The sequence below is a fragment of the Mastomys coucha genome, unplaced genomic scaffold, assembly GCF_008632895.1.
Source record: "Mastomys coucha isolate ucsf_1 unplaced genomic scaffold, UCSF_Mcou_1 pScaffold8, whole genome shotgun sequence".
NCBI lineage: Eukaryota > Metazoa > Chordata > Mammalia > Rodentia > Muridae > Mastomys > Mastomys coucha.
Genome location: NW_022196914.1, coordinates 64,676,631 through 64,696,484, shown reverse-complemented (window position 1 = coordinate 64,696,484; position 19,854 = coordinate 64,676,631). Strand labels below are relative to the sequence as shown.

General features: G+C 35.2%; 1 protein-coding gene across 9 annotated transcripts in view; it reads right to left on the bottom strand.

Moving 5' to 3' along the window:
• The window catches only part of Adamts6 (ADAM metallopeptidase with thrombospondin type 1 motif 6), a 235,161-nt gene that overhangs the window by 196,212 nt on the left and 19,095 nt on the right, over positions 1-19,854 (bottom strand). For 6 of the 9 annotated variants that reach the window (XR_004115934.1, XM_031360639.1, XM_031360640.1 and 3 more), the window contains exons 4-7: positions 11,797-11,965; positions 6,796-7,007; positions 5,672-5,755; positions 5,009-5,154 (exon numbers count right to left, since the gene is read on the bottom strand). Coding sequence is in view for 5 of the 9 variants with exons in the window: in XM_031360639.1 (XP_031216499.1) it covers positions 5,009-5,154; positions 5,672-5,755; positions 6,796-7,007; positions 11,797-11,965 (611 nt within the window). In the remaining 4 variants the exon portion in view is untranslated. Of the gene's footprint in view, positions 1-5,008; positions 5,155-5,671; positions 5,761-6,795; positions 7,008-11,796; positions 11,966-19,854 lie in introns of those variants that run through there. The other 3 variants (XR_004115935.1, XM_031360647.1, XM_031360645.1) reach the window with 3 other exon arrangements.

Genomic DNA, 19,854 nt, shown 5'->3' with positions numbered 1-19,854 from the left:
CTCCCTCTCTCTCTGTCTCTCTCTCTGTGTCACTCTCTCCCTCTCTCTCTGTCTCTCTGTCTCTCTCTGTGTCTCTGTCTCTGTCTCTCTCTGTCTCTCTGTCTCTCTCTCCATCTCTCTCTCTGTCTCTGTCTCTGTCTCTGTCTCTCTCTCTCTCTGTCTCTCTCTCTTTCTCTCTCTCTCTCTGCCTCTCATTTAGCGCATTGTCAATAGTGGCTGACACAGACCCATTATCAATGGTTTGGAGGAAGAGTGCTAGCCTATCACTGCAGCCTCAGAAGTAAGGCATAGGGAGCAGAGGAAGGTTAGGTGGTAAGGGTGATAGTATAGCAGAAAAAAAAATGAAGTCCAGTCCTGGTGAAAATCTTAGAATACAGCATAAATGCTTAGGTTGTAGACCTTATACATAACCAATTAAGTAAAATGCCAATGTGTTCTTAATTACCAGGTACTGTTATAAGTAATGATAAAGTTATCTGTCTTTTTCTAAATTAAGTTTAATATGTTTGCAATATATAATGTTTTAATGCATAGATATATTGTAGAGTAGCTGTTAACCTATTTAAAATATGCATTATCTTATATATGAATCTTTGTGTGGAAACAAAGAAATGCTCAATATCTACTCCCTTACTGTGGAGTACTGAACCACAAAATGGACATCTCTATCATACAGCCTTCCTCCTAAAGGTCAGAGATCATCACAAAGGAGAGTGAACCTTGAAAAAGGCAGAGATGGCAGAAGACTGCTTCAAAACAGTTTTTCTAGAGACAGCAGGGAAGAGGCATGGATGCATTCACAGAGCAGGTGACACCATACAGAGCAGTTGCACAAGATAGAACTGCAAAAAATCCCAGAATGGATGGAAGAGGGATTCATGAAGTCCCACACCTAGATAATGAACTACTGGCGAGTAATGGCTGCTAAGAGAGGCAGGGTTGGCTTTCTTCAGCAATGTGGCCCCAGAAGGGCTCCCTATTCTGCAGTCCATGGCCCTACACATGTGCACATAATGGTAGTACTAAGTGGAATGGGTGGGTTTTAAATGAAGCACACATGAGATGGAGAGATGGCTCAGTACTTAAGAGCACTACTTTCTCTCCTAGAGGATCTGGACTTACTTTCCAGGATTCACATCATGGCTCACAATCATCCCTTAATTCTAGTTCAAGAAATCCAATGCCTTCTCCAGGTACTAGACACACATGTGGTGCACATCCATATAAACATGTAACAAAACAACTATGTGCATAAAATCAAAAAATAAAATTTAACATAAAAAAAAGCACAGATGGATTTGGCACAGATTTTGGCAGGTAAAAGTACAGAGGAAGAACTACAAGAGAGGAATTGGGATAGATTTGACAAAAACACATTACAGATATGTGTGCAACCCTCAAACAATAAAATAGATAAATTTTCATGTAACGTTATAACAGTAATCAGTGAATATATACTATATTTCTTGAATTTATTCCTATCTAAATGTTTTGCACTCTTGCCAACATCTTCCTAAATTTCCTACCATGTCTACAAATCAGTATTTTACCCTTTCTCTTTTTTATTGGATATAGCCTATATTTACATTTCAAATGTTATTCCCTTTCCAGGTCTCCCCTCTAGAAACCCCCTATCCATATTCCACCCCCTGCCTCTGATGGTGCTCCCCCACCTACCAACCTTCTCCCACCTTCCCGCCCTGGCATTCCCCTACACTGAGGCACCTAACCCCCTCAGAACGAAGGGCCACTCCTCTCATTGATGTACAACTAGCCCATTTGCTGACACATAGGTGGCCGAAGCCATTGGTCCCTCCATGTGTCTTTGGTGGGTGGTTCAGTCCCTGGGAGCTCCAGGGGGAGCTGGCCTGTTGTCCCTAATGCTCCCTCCATGGGGCTGCAAACCTCCTCAGCTCCTTCAGTCCCTTCTCCAACTCCTCCATCAGGGACTCCCGTGCTCAGTCCAATGGTTGGCTATGAGCAACCACCTCTGTATTTGTCAGGCTCTGCTGGCAGAGCCTCTCAGGAGACAGCCATATCAGTTTTCCATCAGCAAACACTTCCAGCACCCACAATATCATTCAGTTTGGACAGCTGTTTATGAGACAGATCCCCAGGTGGGGCAGTCTCTGGATGGCCTTTTCTTCATCTCTGCTCTACATTTTGCCTCCATATTTCCTCCTGTGAGTATTTTGTTCCCTTCTAAGAAGCACTAAAGCATCCACACTTTGGTCTTCCTTCTTCTTGGGCTTCATATGGTCTGTGAATTGTATCTTGGGTATTCCGAACTTTTGGGCAAATATCCACTTATCAGTGAGTGCGTACCATGTGTATTCTTTTATGACTGAGTTACATCACTCAGGATGATATTTTCAAGTTCCATCCATTTGACTGCAAATTTCACAAAATCATTTTGCTACATTCAGTTCAGTTGAATGTATTCAACTGAAAGAATCTGAAATTTTTATGTACAGAAAAGACTCTCTAGAAATCTCTGAGGCACGGCACAGTACGTTAAAGTGCCAAATACCCAAGGAAAAGAGTATTTCTACCTCGTAAGATGGAGGGACAAGGTTGATGAGAGTTAACAGAGCTAGTGAAACTTGCAAATTAAACTTCCCTAACTTACTATTCTTAGATATACCATTAATGTCCTATCACATACTTTGACAATTCAATGCACCTCACCCAACAGCATAAAAAATGTCAGGTTAAAGAGCTTCTTTACAATGGATATAGAAAATGTGATACATTCACATAATGGAGTATTATCCAGTTGTTAGAAAAAATAAAATTCACAGATGAATGGATGGAACTAGAAAAAGATCATCCTGAGTGAGGTATCCCAGACTTAGATACACAACTACAGATATATTCAATTATATATGGATATTAGCTTTTAAATCAATGATAACCAAGTACAATATGGAGAGACAGAGGAGGGTATAGAGTAAGAGACTGGGAAGACTGATGAATCTCATCAGGAAAGAGAAACAGAATGGATAGTTATAGATGGAGAGGCTAGAATGGGAATATCAAGTGTGAAGATAGAGGGAAGAAGGGAACAGAGAGATTATAGGGAGAGACAGCTAAAATTAAAGATCATTTGAGGGGCAGTATGGAAATCTAACACTGTAGGAGCTTCCTAAAATACACACACACACACACACACACACACACAAAGGTAATATAAATGAAATCACCAAGTAATGGGGGAAACAGAGCCCTAAGAGTCCAAAACTTGTCATTATATAAAGCTTCTAGTACCAGGATTAGTTTACATCTAATTGAGCTGTTGGCCAAAAGGGTCCCATAGGAATCTCCAAACAAGCCTAGCTATTGCAAAGACTATAGGTTACTTTTCACAAACAAATGGCAAGAGAACATCAATATACTCATTAAATGTGGAGAAATCAAGATGGTGCCTATAAAAAGCCTTCACCCCGACATATTAGTATCTTTGGTACAGGAAGTACTCTGCATGCTACCAAAAAAGAAATATGGACACAGCCTCAGACATGAGCCTTTTGATCTGCAATGATATCCAGCCTGCAATATATGCTAAGGCAGCAGTGGCACAAACTGTGTGACATAAGCAATATGTGATCAGACTTAGCACCCTCCCCATGAGTGGAACCATATTTAATACTGCTTGGGTGACTAAGAGTATGAGATTAGGCAGCCCAGGGACCTAGTATAAAATCAAATATTATTGTTCTAAAAAAAATCAAAAACAAAAACAAAAACAAACAAAACAGTAAAATGACTCCTAATGGCATTCTGCTATACTCATTGATCAGTGCCTTGCTCAGCCATCATCAGAGACACTTCTTCCACTGCAGATTGTAACAGTTAAGTGGTCAAAAATACTATATTAGAATTATTAAAGCATAATGTTTCTATCCAATCATAATTAATATATGAATAAATTAGAACAAACACTGGCATGTTGGCACCTATCTGCAGGACTAACTATTTGGGAGACTAAGAAAAGACAGCTGGAACCTTTGTTCTAGATGTCAGCCTGATCATAAGAAAAAAAAGGAATTAAGGTGTATAGGATAGTAAAAAGAGAGCAAGATCATCAGGGATGAAGTCTTTTATTTTATTTTATTTTTCATTTCTTAGTTGAATGACCTTAGAGCGCATATTTAACTATTTTAATTAAGTTTCCCTATTTCAATCATGCAAAACATCATCACACATTTTTTTGAGAATAAATATAAAGAGCTTTGTAAAACTAGAAAGCAGTGAATGAATTCATTGGCTTATTACAGAGTAATGACTTCTTGAGAGAAACTTTTTAAACAGTATGATAAATCTGCTTCTTAAGGTTTTCTATTTATATGTATGCATGTATTTGTGTGAATGCATGAAATTTGTGTACCTGTAGCCATAGAAGATATCAGATTCCCAAGAATTGTAGCTATGGGAAGTTGTAAGAGCCCAGTGTGGATGCTGGGAACGTAACCGGGTCTTCCACAAGAGCAGTGCAGGCAGATAACCACTGAGCTACCTCTCTGGCTCTGCATATGCTTTTTTCCATTTAAATGCTTACTTTAAATAATGCAATTAAATAGACAACCAGTCTCCTCTTCCCTTTTAGAAACTTAACATAAATAATCACAACTAGGAAGTACATATGGATAGTTATATTTTATAACCAAAAGTGACAACTCATTTCTCATACTTTAAAATCTTGCTTTTAGTATTTTCTGTAATTAACTAATGATATCTATATGTCTAGCTAAACATTACAAGTAGGACTTACAAGGAGAAAAGTTATTTATTATATTTCTGAATTAAATCTTAATTATTTTTTCTTATTTAGTTCATTTGATACAAGCATATTAATAGAGGACTAAATTTTTCACAATGATAAAAAATAAATTCCCACTTTGCTCTTCCTATCCTTTATTACCTGAATGAGGTGTAGAGAGAACCAAATATAGTTATAATATCAAGCAAACACAACAATCAAAGGAAAAATACTTGCAGCAAACCATACCTAGTAATAAGAACTGCATTATCGTGGTGGGCAATCCCATTTTCTGGAATGGTGTTTCCATCACTTTGGTGGGAGAGAATGGATTTCTGCCATTTACAGAAGCTATCGAGGGACTTGTCTGCATGATGGTTTATCTCCAAGTTTGGCTGCAATACAACATGCATACCAGAAATGTTCCAAACAAATTACTAAGGTCAGTTGTCAAAACTTTTGAAAACTAAAGTGGGACTACAATTAGAAGTAGTGGTTTCTAGGAAGAATCTCTTGCCGATTTTTATCTCCAGAACATCTGACCTAGTGTTCATTTAATTTATTACTAAACAGACTTTCCTTCCACTTCCAACTTGAACAGTAAAGAGAACATATATGAGCTCATCAGCCTACAAAAGTCAACCAAAACCATTATCATCAGGTAAGCCATACAAGTAAAATGTTCATCCTTAATTCTGAAACATGTATCAAGTATGCATATATGGAGAGAAAGTTTTAACAATACATGAGATGTATATTATTTAAAAGTATCTCAATATTGCATAAAAATAAAGTTTAGAGTTAAAAATATTTAGCTAGGACTTGCTAGATGAAGTAACAAAGAAATATATCTGTTCATGATGATAATCCTATAGCCTAAGAGTTTTGATATATAAAGAAAGTCATTCTTACCTGATCTTCTGTGAGAACAATCAAGCGGGCCACTATAATATTCACAACGTTTCCTAGACTGGAGTCACGGTAAAGTTTGGCAACCTGACCTCCAGAAAATAAGAAAAGACAAAAAGTCAGACAAAAATCATGGAGTGATATTTTGATTTTCTAAAATAAAATGCAACTTTATGACTTTATGATGTATATTAAAATATATTATTTTACCCTGTACCACTTCAAGAGGCTTTGGTTAGTAGATTTTATATAAGACTACAAAAAGAAGTATTTTCTCCTAGAGATGAATTGTATGCATCACAAAATCTATAGTATGGGCTGATGCTTCAACTTCCTTAGATAAGACTTAACCATTCACACTTACTAAAAATAAGACATTTTAAACAAGATGAACTAACCAGTACCCTCAGAGCTCCCAGGGACTAAACCACCAACCAAAGAGTACACATGGAAGGACTCATGGCTCCAGCTGCATATATAGCAGAGGATGGCCTAGTCTGTCGTCAATGGAAGGAGAGGCCCTTGGTCCTGACAAGGCTCTATGCTCCAAGGTAGGGGAATGCCAGGGCCAGGAAGCTGTAGTGGGTGGGTTGGTGAGCAGGGGGAGGGGAAGAGAATAGGGGGTATTTCGGAGGGGAAACCAGGAAAGGGGAGAACATTTGAAATGTAAATAGAGAAAATATCTAATAAAAAAACACATTTTAAATCTTATTTTTTAAAAAAAAATCTTATTTTCTATGCAAAAATTAATTGACCACCAGGATATGGTGATACAGGCCTATAATCAGGCCAATCTCTGAGTTCAAGGCCAGCCTTGCTTATATAGTGAGTTCCAGATAACCAGGATTATATAATGAAAGAGACTGTCTCAAAAAAAAAAAGTTGATTGACAAATTTTTAGCCTGGGGGAAGGAAAGTCAGTATAATTCCATGGCAGAGCAAGTATGTATTTATTATATGCAAGTCATAGACTCAATCCCAAGCAGAAATTAAAATAACAATACAAATTCATTTTTTACCACTTTACACAAATAAAATTTTATATTTATTTTAGTAAAAATTTATTACCTAAGTATAAAACACAATAAACTATTTAGTAACACAGTATATAGAGGGATCAAACTTACAATATTCATCACACTCAAAATATAATGTTCAATGTCTTTACGGCCATGGTAGCCCACCATCATCTTGTCTGCCACTACTAGAGTCTCCACAAATCTCTCAGTGCTCACAGATCTTCTCTGTCTGTGATGAATATGTGTGACATTAATTGGTGGCAAAGAAGGAAAAGAAGATGTCTTATTCAGCCACCAAGGTTTGCCACTTTCTGTGAGATCTACAATAAAAATAATTAAGTAATTCAGATAGATGCACTAATCAAATACATTTATATAAGAGATCTCATATAGATAGGCTTCTCATAAAGTCTTTAATGGATCAAGATATTCAAAATAAAAGAAGAGAATAAAGAAGTATATAAATAACAAAAATTTCAAATCTTCAAGTTAGTTATCTTATCTGAAAAAAATTAATATGACCATTTAACTTATCATAAAATGAAATAAATACAGCTATAAAATGAATTAGTTAATAGACTTTTGAATAAGTCTTTCTTATTATTCTAGTAGCTAATTAAATTATAAAAATACCTTTGGATTTGGAATATATACTGTAACAAACCATATAAGATTTAATAGATTGAAAGCATGATGATGAAAAACAGAGATTCTGCAGTATCTATCCCTCATTTGAAAAAGCACCCATATTACGATAAGATGCTCTTTGTTAAAATGTCTTAATTAGAGGGCAGTGGTGGTGCACACCTTTAATCCCAGCACTCAGGAGGCAGAGGCAAGTGATTCTCTGAGTTTGAAGCCAGCCTGAATGACAGATTTAGTTCCAGGATAGACAGGGATACACAAAGAAGTCATTTCTCAAAAAAAAAAAATAAAATAAAATAATAAAAAAGTAAAAAAATCTATTCTGAATTGAAGAATGTTATGAATTACATTTCCCACATAATTTTAATGTCTAAAACTATTTAAGTTGGTTAAAAAACTCAGACTATTACTTTTCTAAAGTCTAAAAGTGGGTTGCTCACTGGTTAGAGAATGTAAACAAGATGCTTGACCAAGTTCAGATCCTCATAAACTGCTTAACTCCAGGTGATGAGGCAACTCACTTGTAACTTTAATTACAAGAGCAAGCTGGCTAGCAAGGTTAGTCATATATATGAACTATAGGTTGAACTTAGAGACCCTGACTTAATAAATAGGTGGAAAAGCAATAGAGGATTTCTGACATCAATGTGGGGTCTCCATAAGTACATGCATGTTACACATACATGAATCCACACAGATAAAAAAAAACATGTTTACACACACACCTGGGAAATGGAGTAAGTAAAATAAAATAAAGGTAAGGGGTATTAATATAAGACCTGAAAGATATGTTAGCAACACTTTTTTGAGACTATAATATATAATTATATAATTTTTTCTTTTCTTTTACTCCCACATACTTCTCCTTGATCCTTCTCAAATTCATGGCCTTGTTTTTCATTAATTACTATTACATGCATATATGTGTACATAACATGTTACGTGAATATAATATATTCATAAATAAAGCCTGCTCTGTCTGTATACTAGTACTTAGACTTTCAGAAATGATCATTTAGTATTGAATAACCAATTAATATACTCTTCCATGAAAACACTATTTTTCACACTCTGGGCAATCCACAGTTTCCTATAATTATTTGTGTTGGGTTGAGAGTAAATGCAACCCAACACACATACACATAGATACCACCGCCACTGCTACCATCACTGCCAACCACTTTGGCATGTCTATTGGTGTCATCCTTATTCGACTCATGGTTAAGCTGTCATGTCGGTGAAACTTTACAGGTGTAGCTTCTGACATTACTAGGAGACAAAGTTTCACAGCAAACTCCCCATCCTTTGCTCGTATAGGCTCCCTCTTTTGTTCCTTAGGCCTTAGGGAGGTTGCAATATAGTTATTTTAAAACCATAATTGGTATGGTTCACCCAGTATATCTTTCATTTTAAAAAATCAGGTTTGCCAACTGAGGGAAGTTTCTAGTTGAGTATCATTTTTAAATACTTTATTTAAATTTATATTTATCATATAAATTTGAGTAGGCAGAGGACTATAACATATTTCTTTCATGTCTTGATTCAGAACTGAACATTTTTATCACCTCCAGTAGCCAAAATGTTTAATGAGGAAATTTTAATTGACAGAAGTGGCACTATTCTAATTGTATTCCCATTAGCTTTTGCCTTTCTAAAACCTTGCATTGGTAGACTGAAGAAATTTTACAAAGGAAGAAAATACTATAATAATACTTTGGAACCTCATATAAAAATAATTATCTGTATTTGTAAAGGTCAAAGAAGACAGGGACATACCAATTCTTTAAACAGTCTACTCAAAACAGTGTTTGCTCATGTCTCTTGTGGCAAACAAGCTGTTTACCACAATAAACCTGCCTTTATACTGTTTTATAAGTATGGGTAGAACCACAACTTGGATTACAAGTGATTACATATGTGCAAACACATGATATACAATACTATAGAATTTGCTGACTCTGGATTCTTCCTTGTTGCCTTGGAGAAAGCATGCGGATCATGTTTTTTTAACTCAAGGGAAGGACTTATAGGTTCCCACCAGCAGGCCAGTCAAAAACTAAAGCTATTTACAACTACAAACGATGAATGCTACAAAGAACCAAGGGAATGGGGAAGAAGATTATCCTTCAGTCAAGACGCCACATGAAAGTCCAGCTCTAGCCAAAGCTAAGCGTATCATCCATCTATTCAGACTTCCAATCCTCAAAGGCTGTGGGGTAATAAATAAGTGTTTTTTGAGACACTATATTTGTAACAAAAATTGTTGTGAAATATTACAAGATGTTTTTAATATTAGTATAACTACAGTTTCTCTGGCTTAGTCATTTGTTATATAAATTAATGACTTTGTGATAAGTTATGCCTAATCTTTCATCCAGCTTACTATCTAAATACAGAATTTAAGTATCATTTATTTGGTCATTTTTACATTTAGCCGGGCAGTGGTGGCCCATGCCTTTAATCCTAGCACTTAGGAGGCTGAGACAGGCGGATTTCTGAGTTCGAGGCCAGCCTCTTCTACAGAGTGAGTTCCAGGACAGCCAGAGCTTTAAGGGGAACCCTGTCTTGAAAAATCAAAATTAAAAAAAAGGTAGTCTTTTGTCACACTTGGGAAAATATCCTTTTGGTTCTCCCTTGCCGCTTTTCTTCCCTGTCCCTCATAGAAGCTGGGAGAGGGAGGATGGGATTGGGGGCTTAGGGGGAGGGAACAGGAAAGGGGATAACATTTGAAATGTAAATAAAGAAAATATCCAATAAAAAAAACAGCAGGAGACTAAAGGATTTAAAAAAAAAAAAAGAACAATGCAGGCTGGAGAGATGGCTCACTGATTAAAATCAAGGCTCACAACCAAAAAGACAAAGGAAATGATGTAAACATCAAAGATTAAGAGGTGTATTTTAGAATAGGATAAAAGTTATTTCATTTACAATCATAAAGGAAAATGTTATATATAATTGGAAAACTAAAAAAATACATCAAAATAAACTTGAAATCTAGATTAAAAAAATTGTTTATAGAAGTGTAACTACAGCCTAAATTTTGTTAGATATAAAACAGATACCCCTATTTAGTCTTATTACTTAATATAAAGACCAAATCAAACCAATCCAGTGCTTACTAAGGAATTGTTTTTAATGGTTTAAGTGATTTAAATGTACTAAGATAGTCTTTCTCTAGTACCAATTCTTGACCAAAAACTTCATATAATTAAAAGTCTGGGAGATTTTTAAACCTTACTTAATAAGAAAGAACTCCAAGAAAATGACCCTGTAATGAATACTTAGTGAAATCAAAGAATGATGGATTCACTAATCAACTTGGCAATCCATAACCAGAAAGAAAATAGTCAGTTTAAAAAAAAGGTTGTATTTGTTCAAGACAAGTCTGGTCTACATAGTAGGCTATAGGCTACCCAGGACTACGAAGTGAGACCCAGTCCTAAGAAAAATAACTATCTTTAAAGAGTAGACATGGCTTCCCTAACAATGATGATGAATAAAATGAGTGAGTAATGTATGCTGAGATAGCAAACTGGGGGTTGGAAAACCTATCTAAAGCTACACTGGAGTTTTTGCTGTGCTATGATAGAGTACATACCCTACATTTTTCTATTTCATATTAGCACCCTAAGTCCCTACCTCTAGTCTCTCTCTTCCTTTGTATAGCTGCCAGAACAATCTTTCTGTAACACACATAGGTCTATATCATTTCTGTACCTTAAAAATCTTTCAAAAGATTTCCAGTACACAGTGAACTCTATAATATGCTATATGCAATCTTCCTGTTGGTCCCTTCTAATCTCTCTAACTTAATTTCTCACACTCACACCCCTTGAGTACCAAAAACTGCACCTCCATATCTCCAGCCCATACATGTGCACACAAATAAGAATACTAATATTAATGTATAGAATGTGGCAATCTCTTTCACTCAGGATCTCATAACTCCTACCTTCTCTCTGTGGAGCACTCTAGCAGCTGACCTTCTTTGGTCCCCTCAAGAGCAACATCTTCCATGAAACATTTATTTTCATCACTGAAGCCTAGGTTCACAGGCCCTATTGTGTATGTGCACAGTTCCCTATTGAGTTCTATCACTACTTGTGAGTATTCTCTTAAAGTCTTCCAAGGGTATGTATTACCAATACTAGAATGAAAGGATCAGGTTAACCCAACAGTACAAAGTGCGATGGAACAATTATGTATGCAAGTTGTAAATAATAAGGTACTTTACTTTTCTTCAAAGAAAAAAATATCAAATTTTATATAGACATATTTTACAAATTTCTTTAACAGCTTCCAAACTGACTTAAAACTATTACTAGATAATACTTTTAAAGATGGTTCTGGGCATTATAACTCTAACCACCTAAGTACATATCATAGTTTTATTATTAATAATATTTTACTTTCCTGAAAAAGGAACATGCTCACATCACAATGCTCCCAGCTGCGTGCACTCACCTGAAACCCCGCAGTGAGAGTGATCATAGATATGCCGTTGCTGAAGAGTAGACTTCTTGTAAATAACATGAGGGTGGCCATTTTCATAACTAAAATGTTTGGAATCCTCTGTAGTATTCTTTAGAGGCTCAATAAAGTATTCTTCATCTTCTGTAGCAATAATGCCATGCTAAAAGAGGGGGGCAACAAAGGATTTACCTACAAGGGTCATTTTAAATAAGTATCTTTATGATTAGATTAAAAGATAATCTCTCCTCAAAACAGAAGTTAAAACACATGTTAATTTAAAATTTGTGTATTTTCTGTATTAAGTAAAACATAATGTAAATTTCTTCATGTTTTAAGAAGGGCAATTGAATACCTGTACATGTTCTGCAATGTACTAAATATGTAAAATATACATTTTATCAACAATTCTTTAAGTAGCAAAGATAGCTATAAAAACTTAGTTCCAGACGGGCGGTGATAGCGCACACCTTTAATCCCAGCACTTAGGAGGCAGAGGCAGGCGGATTTCTGAGTTCGAGGCCAGCCTGGTCTACAGAGTGAGTTCCAGGACAGCCAGGGATATACAGAAAAACCCTGTCTCGAAAAAGCAAATTAAAAAACAAAACAAAACAAAACAAAAACAAAAACAAAAAAAAACTTAGTTCCTTTCCAAATTGTACTTAATTTCATTTTCTGTACTTAGGAATATATTTGTTATTAAGCTTTACGTAATACAAAAGGGCTAAGGGCTGTAAATCATCTTCAGGATCAGCCCCTGAGTGTCATTCCAGTGGAATTCTCTCTTTCCCTACAGCCAACTAAATGGAAAGCACTCCCAAATTTAGTAAAAGTAAAAGCCTTAGAAGGTTTCTGGATCCCTGGAGGACCTCTTCTAAAACAGCCTGATGCAAACACTAACTATCTTCTACTACCATAGAAGTGGACTTCAGTGATAAGCATGGATTTGAGGTTCATTAATTAGTGATATATTAATTAAGATGTTTTTATTTAAGATACGTTCCCTTTTGGATATGAAGTAACAGGCTGAGAAATCAAGAAATTATATAGTGCTGTATATACAGAAGGAGAAACAACTTGCTGGAATTCAAGATCTCCTGTTTCATATAGCATCATACCATCTCATGCCTGTTTAGTCATCTCCTATTCAGCTGTCAGATCTTTTTTTTAAGTACACTGCTGCTGTCTTCAGACACCAGAAGGCATCAGATTCCATTACAGATGGTTGTGAGACACCATGTGGTTGCTGGGAACTAAACTCAGGACTTCTGGAAGAGCAGTCAGTGCTCTTAACCATCAATCCAGGTATCAATCCAGACCCCAGTCATCATGCCTTACAGTTTCTGGGCTTCAATGGAGTGGCATCATTCTCCTCTTAGCTAAATGAGAACTTACCATAAACAGCATTTATATTCCAGTTAATGCCACATTGTTGCGGCTCAAATCTTAAAGCTTTAATTAAGTTCAGTATAATGTTTCCACTACATGTTTTATTTCTCAACCAAACTACTTGCTTTCTTTGAGAAAATCATTATGTCTTACATATCTTTGTATCAGTTACAGACCCAGAATGTGTCTCATTTGTAGTAGGTTTAAATAAAGTTTGCTGATGAATAATAAGATGGGAAAAGTTCCTGCATGAAAAATAAAATGGCATAAAATAAACAAACAAACAAAGAAATAAGAACTCTATTCTTAGGTAATCCTGTTCTCTCAATTATGTCATATGAAATGATGACTCTAAATACAACTACCCTTTAACACCAAATAAAATGCAAGCTCTATTAACTTATTTCCTCAGCTGAGAGAATGAAACCATTAGTCTAAATTACTCGTTTTAAAACTGCACTCTGGGGAACTCTACATGATTTGGATTTTTGGGCTCAAAATCATCTATATTTTTATTAATCAGTGTACTAAGTGTCCCAATAATATTACCTATGAGTAAAAGATTTTCTCTTCTAAAAAGAAAAAGAAAATAAATCATTGAAAACGTCTAATCCAAGTAATCTCTATTGTCCCTTTAATTTCAAAATTTCTATGATTCTATTTAAAAATTTTTATTTTAAGTACTAAATGCTTAGAAAGATATATAAGACATAATCAGACATTATGTTATATGTTTTATAACATATGTTATAACTTACAGAGAAGATTGACAGTGACCCACCACCTACATGAAATGAGTTGAGGAATAAAAGGTTAAAAAAAAGAGGAGTCCTTAGTTTATATTATTTTTGTTATTGTTTCTATTCCTTTGGGTAATTGTTCCTCTATTAAACATGACCACTGAGGAATAACTTAATACACTATTAACAACTTCAAAATCTATATTAAAATTATTTTACCAGGCAGTTTAACAACATACTCAAAAACTAGGCATAGTGTTTTAAAAACACAAGTAAGTTTTGTTAAGACTTCTGATTAGAAGAAAGTGTAGGACAGAAATCTAGGGTTTGGCGCAGAAGAGCTAGGACACTGGAGTCATACTGCTGTGTTATCAGTATTGCATTGAAAGCCTTTGATAAAAAAAAATTAAGGTTATTGAGGGAAATAAGATTCAAGCCTAGTAAGTAAGAAACAATAGGAAAAAAAAACCTGTAAAAATGAAATTATGTTGAAATGGCATTTCAGAGGTTTTACATGGTGTCTGTCCTTATAAAATATTTCTATATATCTCATTTAACCTATTTTTTAAAGATTTATTGATTTATTATGTAAGTTCACTGTAGCTGTCTTCAGAAACACCAAAAGAGGGCATTAGATCTCATTACATATGGTTGTGAGCCACCATGTAGTTCCTGGGATTTGAACTCGTGACCTTTGGAAGAGCAGCAGTCAGTGCCCTTAACCACTGAGCCATCTATTCCTTTCTGAAATAAGCAATATGGTTAGCTTTACTTGCATACACACTACCACCAACACCACCAACATAATAATCATTGGTCATTAAATCTCTCATTATCAGTGGACCCAATTCCTCAATAAAACAGACACAGGCTAAGAGAATGGATGGGAAAACAAGATCCATCCTGCCACATACAAAAACCACACTCAACATCAAAAATAGACATTACCTCAGAGTAAAAAGTTGGAAAAAGATTTTCCAAGCAAATGGTCCCAAGAAGCAAGTTGGTGTAGCTATTCTACTATCTGACAAAATAGATTTCCAACAAAAACTAATCAAAAGAGATGAAGGACACTTCATACTCAGGAAAGGAAAAATCCACCAAGATGACACATCAGTTCTGAACATCTATGCTCCCAAAACAAATGCAACAGAAAGAGACTGCAAGTAATAATCAAACTTAGGGCTAAAGTCAATAAAATAAAAACAAAGAGAACAGTATATAAATCACTCAAAGATTCGGCTCTCTGAGGAAAAAAACTAAGTAAAAGGCAGAAAAAAAGTACTCAAATTAACAAAATCAGAAATTAAAAGGGTGACCTGCAACTCTCTAATTCACTTTGTATATCTTGTATAATCTAGAATGGTGGCCATTCTTATCTAGTTTTTTGTGGTTCACTACCATTTCAAAAGTCATCAAAATATTTTAAATATATTAAATATACTTTATAGCAGCTAAGAATATTTTCAGAAGCTCTATAATAATGCTAATATTTTCATAATAATAATGATAGTTTAGAAACAAAAATTATAACATGATACAATATGAATATATTTACCACATATTGGAATAAAAACACAGATAAGACTACTGCCATATAATTTTGTCATTTGTGTTTTCTGATTAAAGAATTTTTTTTTTAGTAGGAATTAGTGTGATTTCCAAAAGGCCCTTTCTTAATTGGCAACTTGGTACCATAGGCTCTGGGTGAACTGTACACTCAGGAAATTTCAGTAAATGCCATTCAACTAGATTGTGAATGCTGGAAGAAAATTACCTCTAGAATGCACTGAGAAACTTTAAAGAATTGGACATGGAATTCAGCAAAATGAAAACCTTGTCAGAGCCAGAATGTTCAAGGAAACACAGACAGATTCCAAGCACCTAACATCAGGCGGGGCAACTCAGGGGTATATCTGGTATTCAACTGGATTCTTGTAGGACTCAATGACATTTGTGACCTAATATGTAAAAGACTGCTATCAATGTGGACAACATGTCACACATTCTCACAAAGGACAGCACAGAGGTAAGAACAACACTCACAGTCCAAGCCTGAAGTGCTCAGAAGTATGACTGATATCTAGGATTTGATCTGTAAATAACTGTCTATGGATAGAACTAGCATCTATAACCTGACTTTATAAAAGTCTCCCCAGCATGGAAGAAGGGGGACTGGAGAGATGGCTCCATGGTTAAGTCACTGGCTGCTCTTCCAGAGAACACAGGTTCAATTTCTAGCACCCATATGGTGGATCCCAAATAACCACAGCTACATTTCCAGAAAATCTGATACCCTCTTCTGGCCTTCACAGGCACCAAACACACACATAATGAATAGACACACTCACAAGCAAAACACACACACACACACACATATACATTTGCAAGAAAGTAAATTTGAGAGGCATTGGGAATCTGGAAAGAAACTGAGATAACTGAGACTAAAACCAGCAAACAAATGAGAGTATATTCAGACATAATATTCACATCCAGCTTTTAAAGCTTCATATTATTTCCCTTTATTAAACATCCCATGTTCTAAGTTTATTTCTATCCTTTGTACTCATACTTTCTCTCATACTCTCTGTTTTTCTCTTCTCCTTGTCTTGTTTATTCTATATCAAATTCCTTTGATAATTTTTCTCAAAGAACATAAATACCTGTTTCATGGGGTATCTGTATCTTAGCATATTAAGATTATCTGATTGCATGGTGTGGGTACATGTGCATGTGTGTGTGCATGTGTTTGTACATGTGTGTGTGCATGTGTGTGTGCATGTGTGTGTGCATGTGTGTGTGCATGTGTGTGTGCATGTGTGTGTGCATGTGTGTGTGCATGTGTGTGTGTGCATGTGTGTGTGTTTGAGATACACTCTCTCTACATAGTCCTGGAACTCACTATGGAGACCAGGCTTTCCCAAACTCAGAGAGATCCACCTGCTTCTGCTTGTGCCACCACCCTGGCCCTGACTGCATTTTTTGATGTTTCTCTTCTTAGTCTACCTTTAGCCAAATTCATACACATATGTATATCCACATATGTGTATTTCTAGCATATCTGCAATAAATAATATCTTCATATACATTAGTCCTTCTTTACTTCCTAGAGTGACTGGACTTTAAAGGCATTGTTTGTCATTTGACTATTACTGCATGATTACAGTGGCTCTATCCTGTGATAGTGACTGTCTTTTCAGAGTATGCTACTTTCAGAAAAATAAAAAAGGCTATGTCATGTTCCCTAAACACAAATCTAGCTCAACCCTATTATAACACAGTCCCTCTATAGCACTGCAAACAATTACACTGAAAGAAGAGTTGGGGAAAATATCTAACAAGGGACCATTTTCTATCTAAGACACATGAGCCTTAATGCAAAAACACAACTAGATGAAATCAAAGGCATTATGACTCCTCCAAAGTTAACTAAATGTATAATGATCTCCTCCAGTGAGATCAAATATATGAAAATCAAGACAATGGATTCAATGGAATGAATGTAAGCATATTTTAAAAAATTCAAAGTACACAAATAAAGTACTGAACAAATTCCAACAGAAAACAAAGGAGTTGAATGAAATGTGTTAATAATATAGGATAGGTCCTCAATACATGCTGAAGGTGGAATTAAAGAAAAGAAATTCTGGAAAAAAGTGCTTGAAATATTAGAAATAAAATATTCAATGGGTCGATTAAAAGCTACACAAGCAACATCACTAATAGAATTAATCAAAAAGAGAACAGAATACCCAGGCTTAAAGCCAATACAAAGTAACTGAAACATTCAAACAATGACAAAGATGAGTTAGAGAGCAATGGAACATTTGAGCTATATAGAAAACAATGAACATCAATGCATGAACACACACAAAAAAAGAATATGTTAATGGCATGAATTTCTTTCTTTTTTAAAAAAAGGTTTTTATTTATCATATATAAGTACACTATAGCTGTCTTCAGACACAGAAGAGGGCGTCAGATCTCATTACGGATGGTTGTGAGCCACCATGTGGTTGCTGGGATTTGAACTCAGGACCTTTGGAAGAGCAGTCAGTGCTCTTACCCGCTGAGCCATCTCATCAGCCCCTGGCATGAATTTCTTGAAAAGTATTTTCTCCAATCCAAGAAAGAAGATGCCCACTCAAGTATAAGAGGTATTTTGATACCAAATGTACAAGACCTTAAAGGACCATTCCCATGATCTATTATAGTTAAAATACTAAAAATACAGAGCAAAGAAAATATATTTAAAGCTGTAAAAGAAAAAGTATAAACTCAAAAGGGTAGGACCATCAAAAAAAAACCCTTAAAAGCCATGAGGACTAAGAATGAATATTACAAGCTCTAAAAAAGAACAACTGAAATCATAGAGTACTACACCCAAAACTATCTATCATATTCAAAGGAGAAAGAAAAAGTTTCCATGATAAAAACCAGCTAAAGGAATTGATGAACCCTAAACTAGATCTATAGAAGATACTTAAGAGAATCCTTCTAACTGGCGAGAAAGATAAATATACCTATAAAGCTATATGAAAGAATAAACCACACTAGGCCATTAACTAAGGAATAGAAAAACACCAAATAAATTAAAAGTAAGAACACAGAGAAACAAATAAAATGAAGATAGGAATACAACAGAAATTAACATATACTTCACATACTTCCAATGATTACTCTCAAAATCAATAACTTTCAAATCTCCAATCAGAAGAAAAAGACTTAGAAGAGTCGATTTAAAAAAGAAATTTACATGTGTTACATTTCCTAATCAAATGTAAATGAAACTATAAGGTAGAAAAGGATGAAAGTATCCAAAGCAAACAAAACAAGAAAAAAACAAGTGTCACTGTTCTAATGCCTGAGAAGATAGACTTGAAACCTAAATTAGTCAAAAGAAATAAAGGTCACTTAATACTGATCTAATGAACAATCCATCAGAAAGACTGCAATTTTAAACATGTTCCCCAAACATAAGTGAATTCAACAACATGACATAAATACTACTAGATTTAAAGACACAGATTAAAATCAACAAAATAAATATGGGGGACTTTAATAGCCTATTTTCAGTAAAAGCTCATCTTATCAAAAGAAAGGAAGAAAGAAAGAAACAGAGAAACATCAGAGTTAAATAGCATTACAGATCAAATAGGCCTATCAAACCTCTACACAGGGCATTCTACCCAAAAACTGCAGAATACAGATCTTCTGAGGAATTTCTGGAACATTCACTAATATACATCATAAATATGACACAACCGGGAAAATTGATAGGATTTATTTTATTCTATCCAGCTATAATAAAGTACAAATGAAAATCAACACCAAGAGAAGCTACATAATGAATACAGAATCATGGAGAGTGAGCAACTCATTACTACATGACAAAATAAGTCATCAATAAAACCAAGAGGGATGTGTAAGCACTCCTATATTCAAATGAAAATGAGAATACACCATATCAAAACTTATGAAAACAGCTCTAAGAGGAAAGGATGGAGCTACAAGTGCCAGCATTAAAAACTCAGAGACTTCAAATAAGTAACTTACAATGCTCATTGTGGCCTCGGGATCAAGGGGGACAAGAAAAAGCCAAACACAGAATAAGCATATGGGAAGAACTAATTAAGATGAGGTCAGAAATCCCTGAAATGGACAGGAAAACAACAAATCTATAGCATAACTCCTCATCTAAGGCCCAGAGATAATAACAGAAGAGGGGTTAAAAGTCAGAAGAAAGGGGACTGTGCTATGAGATTATATTTCCTAGAAATGTCAGAGAAGCTACACCCTTGAAATCTCACCAGCATGGCCGCCTAAACAAGACCTAAACAAGGACATTACCAATAGACATGCTAACATGGAAGAGGAGCATCTCATGGGGCCCAGTTCTAAACAAAGAACTACAGGTAACTAA